Source organism: Tasmannia lanceolata, unplaced genomic scaffold, assembly GCF_043159265.1.
Source record: "Tasmannia lanceolata isolate RefF3 unplaced genomic scaffold, GAP_Taslan_0.1 ptg000112l, whole genome shotgun sequence".
Lineage (NCBI taxonomy): Eukaryota > Viridiplantae > Streptophyta > Magnoliopsida > Canellales > Winteraceae > Tasmannia > Tasmannia lanceolata.
In genome coordinates this window covers 973,707-978,512 of record NW_027518789.1, presented here as the reverse complement: position 1 = coordinate 978,512, position 4,806 = coordinate 973,707, and the positions used below count along the sequence as shown (strand labels likewise).

Below are 4,806 nucleotides of genomic sequence, written 5' to 3'. Positions count from 1 at the left end.
ATCGTTCAGGATCTATTCTTTTCTACCTGACATTGTGAAGATCACCAAAATTCCACCCATATTACTTTTAGTTTCCAAACTTCAGGGTCTGTTCACGAAACTTTAGGGTTCAATCTTTAAATCTCTGACAATTTTTCGTGCTACTTCTCATCATCTTGATCTACGCCATGAACCAAGGGAGAATCCCACGCCCAAGTTTGGAGGAAAATTCGGGCATAGGGTGAAGGGGTGTGACACACCATATTAGAGTGTATTTATCACCAATGTCCAGATGCTTCAAGCAACTTCCATGTGCTTAGCCTAGTCAAGACCCTAGAATCCAACCCCTTGTTAGTTCTTGAGAGTAGTGTTCCTCCATTTTATTCTATGAAAAAAATAGTCTACCCTATATTACCTTGAGCCCCAAGGTCCTTGGCCATGACCCACTCAACATCAGTTGGGCTTGATGGGTTCTAATAATTTATAAATGAGATTATAATACTATGACAATCCAATTAGATGCAAAATCTTAAGTTCCCCTCACATGGGCCAAAATGACCAGAGTCACATCAGCCAACTGGACATCCACAAGTAAAGCATTGTTTAGGTTTGGGCCGTGAGCGACCAGAATGCTCGTGTTGATAAAGTAGTGATGAATCCCACCAGCAAAATGTTTCTTATCGAAAGTCCATTTATGTAGCCCACACCTCTGTTCTAACTTCCTCAATTGATCAAAAATTTTGATTTTCAGTAACTCTTTTCCAAACAACTAACTAAAAAAAGGTATTTATTGAGAGTCCCAATATTAAAACAAATGAATCATTAACCAAATAACTATTCCAACTACCCAAAAGAGTCATTCTTTGCCAATTGGGCCATTGTATATTCCATTGTTGGGTAATCAATCACTTTCCTGCACAATGAATCATACAAAATGTAGTAAAATAAAAAAGAATAAAACCAAGATTATCGAACCAATACCCTGCAACAAACATAACTTCAAAAGCTACAAAACAAAAGTGAGACAGGATGTATAACTCTTACTTATTGCTAGGTTGCTTCTCCTTTGGTTCATCTCTGAGAGGCAAATCATGTTCCATGTTATCGATCTTTGTCCCCTCCATGAGAGCATTATTATCAGCAGATGCATCACTCTTCCTACCATTTATAGCTTGTTCTTTATCTCCGCTAGTTTTGTTTGTAAATAAGTTAACCTCCTATTCAAGAGTAGATTGCCCTTGCCTAGCCTCTTCTTTCTTTCTTTTCTTAGGCATCCCCTCACTTTCAGCACCGACCTCACTACATGGTACTGAGGAATCACACTGCTGACCAACTCCCCTGATTATAGGATTCAAGCAATACATATTTAACAAAAATGTAATAAAATTGTCTTTAAACTATTCATGATTCAACTTAACATCTCAGAAAGAAAAACAAGTTAATAAGGAAACTGTCACCTGCCAGAGTCACAATCTTGATCATTAGCAACAACCTTCCTTTTTAAGCATGTGACACGGTGGCTCTCATCTTTTTCCTTCTTCTCCCTCATGCATTCCACATCTACCTTCTTATCCAGTTTTTCCTCTGCTTTGACATTTTTAACATCATGTTTTTTAAAAATAGAAGAAATAGGAAAATCATCTTCATCTTCGCTTTCCAAAACTAGAGTGTTGGAACTCTTGATGCTAATTTCCTTATGTGAACCATCATCATTAACGGAGTAACTAATGTGATATGAACCATCATCGTTATCAGAGTCATTGATGTGATACTTCTTCTTAAGACGTCTGCGAGTGCCATTACCATATGCAGATTTTTCACAATCAACTATCTCCTCAATTTCAACTGGAATCAGAACCAATAACATTACAAATGGGAAGAATGTTCAACATTTAGCATAGCAATAAATCTCAAAAACTACAACGTGCATGAATTTCCATTGTCTATCGATGATTCATCAAACAAAGAAACATTAATCATGGCATAAGTACTAAAAATTTCACATACATAATTTTTTTTACTAATCCATCTATATATCACAGACATGCACACATTCATGCACTATTGAACATACGTAAAAGCATACTCGCACCAAACTTACCTATAAAAATAAAATAAAATAGAAGCATACTCGAATAACTTAATTCAAAACATAAACCAACTGAAAACAGGCATACCTACGCTATTGGGTTTAGGAGAGGCATGAAATATTTTGAGATCACCATCAGCAATGAAATCATCCTCATAATCATCTTCAGTGTCATCATAATCACTGGATTTATCAGTATCGGTCTCGCCAATACCTTCCCCATAAGAATCACTTGAATATAATAGTAAAGGAAAACAAAAAAGAAGTAACACAAACAAGATTTGGGAAACAAACAAAAAATGGTTGTTGGCTACTTCTTTGAATCAATTAATCATGTCCAAATTACATAAAAATTCTTCTTTTATGAAAGAAAAAATAAGAAAGAACAATAAATAAAAGGGGAAATCCGTGAAAGTATTAATTATTCTCTCGAAAGGATACATTTCTTCAGCATCATGATTGATTAGAGGTCTCAAATAGTAACCAGTAAGATGCACACTCTTTGGACCAAGAACGGAGAAAACGACATCCTCCTCCTCCTCAAATTCAAGATTCAATGAGCACCACTCAGATATCTCAGGCAAAAGAGCGCATAGTACAACCGGACTCTTATTGCCAATGTTACATTGAACAACAACCCTTTGCTTCATTTTTGGACCGGAACCAAGTGTTGCCTGCAATAACACTACTTTTCTCAAGCAAAACAAATGAAAACCAACATCGAAACAGTAGATGCTTCAATACTCAATAAAGAAAATTGTCGAAACCCACAAAATTTTGTGAATTTTACAAACCAACCTGACCAATGCGAAGCCTTACTCGTGTCTCATTGTTTTTATGAGTATATGGTATTCCTGACTTTATTTCAACCCCTGATAAAGAAATCAAAAGGAAGCAGCCATAAACTCCATTTCATCATTAAAAGAAGATAAAAACATAAAGAGAAGACATTATGCTATGTTCTGTTCATCACAAACCGATAGATTACGAAAATTTATACAGAAGAACACAAGGAGATGAACATTGTGAATAAAAATGAAAAAAAAATCAGGAAATTGTAGGAGAGATTAAGAAAATACCCACTCCAAAATTGTAGGATCATTCAAAAGTTGGGCCTATTTGAGTGAAGTGATTTTTAACAGTGGCACCCTAAAACCCTTGTAGACAGTTCAGTTCTGCAATTGCTACTCTTTTCTAGATCTAGTGCAATTATGTCTGAATCTACCCTGAATGTATTATATGAAAGTCAATATTACACGAGCAAATATCAGCTTGGGTAAATGATCTCTGTATATGAAATGCTTGTGATCTAAAACAGAAGATATCAAATAAATTTCATTATTCATTTCAAGGGAACAAGAAGGGTATTAGAGTAATATTCAAAGTGGGAAAAAGAAGCACGTGAGATGAAATTTGCAATGCCAAAACTAATTTCAAGGAAAGTTTTTTCCATGATACTTTTTTGTCAAGTTTGGTTTGAATTCTATAATGTTCTTGAATTTTAATTCCTACTGTTTGTAATAGGTTTGGCAATGCTGGAATTTTTTTTTCATTAAATCTTTGTTTTCTGCTTTAACCAAACATTATATAAAAGAGAGGACAATCAGAATAACAAAACCTCTGCAATCTTGTTACTCTATTTGAACCATTAATTTTGTTGAGCAAGACCATCAGTGGAAACATGTCACTCTGCACAATAATTTTATTTAAGATAAAATTACTATGGAAACATGTCACTCTAAATTGTAATTTTATATAAGATAAATTTTATCGCCTACCCCTAGGTTTGGTCATGTTCACTGATCTCTCATGTATATATAGTTTTTAGAAACATTCATAGAATTCAAAACAAAACCAGAGCGAGTGCTAAAATTAGCCTACAGTAAAACATTGTCACAATGTTTTTAATAAGGAAATGATATCTATCCAGGCTTCCTTATTTTGATAAGGACACCCTTCCCTTTACACTTTGGTAACGATATATACATATCATATGCAAAACTTCAAGCTCGAGCAGAAAATTCTAAACAAAACGAAAGCAAATCGTAATATCAGCCAACTTTGAAGCATTGTCGCAATGTTTTTAACAAGGAAGTGATATCTATCCGTGTTTCCTTGTTTTACAAGGATATTCCTCACTTTAAACTTACAATAGAGATATACATATCAGATGCAAAACTTCAAACTCTGCGAGAGCTCTATAGACAATGTAACACAAAAGGCCCTTAAATGTCTCCAGCAAAGTAAATGCTATTCTCCTTTTGAAAGGTGAAAGTATTGAAATTCTAATTAAAAACCCAACTGAAACAAACCAATATATACAAATTCTCATGGCATAACATGGCAAGGTTTCAACGCCCAATAACACAGAAAAATACAGTATGCTCTCAATCAAAGAAAAAACAGGGCGTTTTCCATGTTCATGGCGGTTAAAGTAATTGATATTGATACCAAATAAATGTTGGGTATATAATATAACCCTATTATGTTCTAATATAAGCCCAATAAGATAATGGACCGGTGTAGTGGGCCTATTTAGGCTAGAGCCCACTAACCTATTAAAACTCTAGTGTATCTAATATATATAGGGGCTAGAGGCAACAAACTTGGTATTCCAAATTAGATACCTTCAAGAAAACTCTTGTTTGACCTAATTCCTCTAACAATCTTGAAGCATTAGGTTTAAAACCCTAATTTTCGTCATGGGTTTTCTTCCCTCCAAGATTGGCTCATTGGTG

At 34.6% G+C, this 4,806-nt stretch overlaps 1 protein-coding gene across 2 annotated transcripts; it reads right to left on the bottom strand.

Annotated features, from left to right (window-relative positions):
* Positions 1 to 764: 764 nt before the first annotated feature.
* Positions 765 to 3,290, bottom strand: LOC143865833 (peptidyl-prolyl cis-trans isomerase FKBP53-like). 2 transcript variants are annotated; one of them, XR_013242125.1, is made up of 7 exons: positions 3,152 to 3,290; positions 2,867 to 2,940; positions 2,510 to 2,742; positions 2,157 to 2,299; positions 1,437 to 1,824; positions 1,024 to 1,317; positions 765 to 892 (listed from the first exon to the last, which is right to left on the bottom strand). XR_013242125.1 is itself a non-coding variant. In XM_077375935.1 (6 exons), exons 1-6 carry the CDS (start codon positions 3,168 to 3,170, stop codon positions 1,197 to 1,199), a joined length of 978 nt encoding a protein of 325 aa, XP_077232050.1. In that variant the 5' UTR covers positions 3,171 to 3,290; the 3' UTR covers positions 899 to 1,196. The 2 variants fall into 2 exon arrangements, 1 of the variants encoding a protein (XP_077232050.1); XM_077375935.1 differs by lacking the exon at positions 765 to 892 and having other exon boundaries at positions 899 to 1,317.
* Between the last annotated feature and the right edge of the window lie 1,516 nt (positions 3,291 to 4,806).

What these genes read in the sequence shown, in the direction of transcription:
- LOC143865833 (XM_077375935.1), bottom strand. An exon ending in TAAGGCTTCGCATTGGTCAG is followed by an intron (nt 2,743 to 2,866) that starts GTTGGTTTGTAA and finishes GTGTTATTGCAG; the next exon opens with GCAACACTTGGTTCCGGTCC. An exon ending in CAAGATTGTGACTCTGGCAG is followed by an intron (nt 1,318 to 1,436) that starts GTGACAGTTTCC and finishes TCCTATAATCAG; the next exon opens with GGGAGTTGGTCAGCAGTGTG.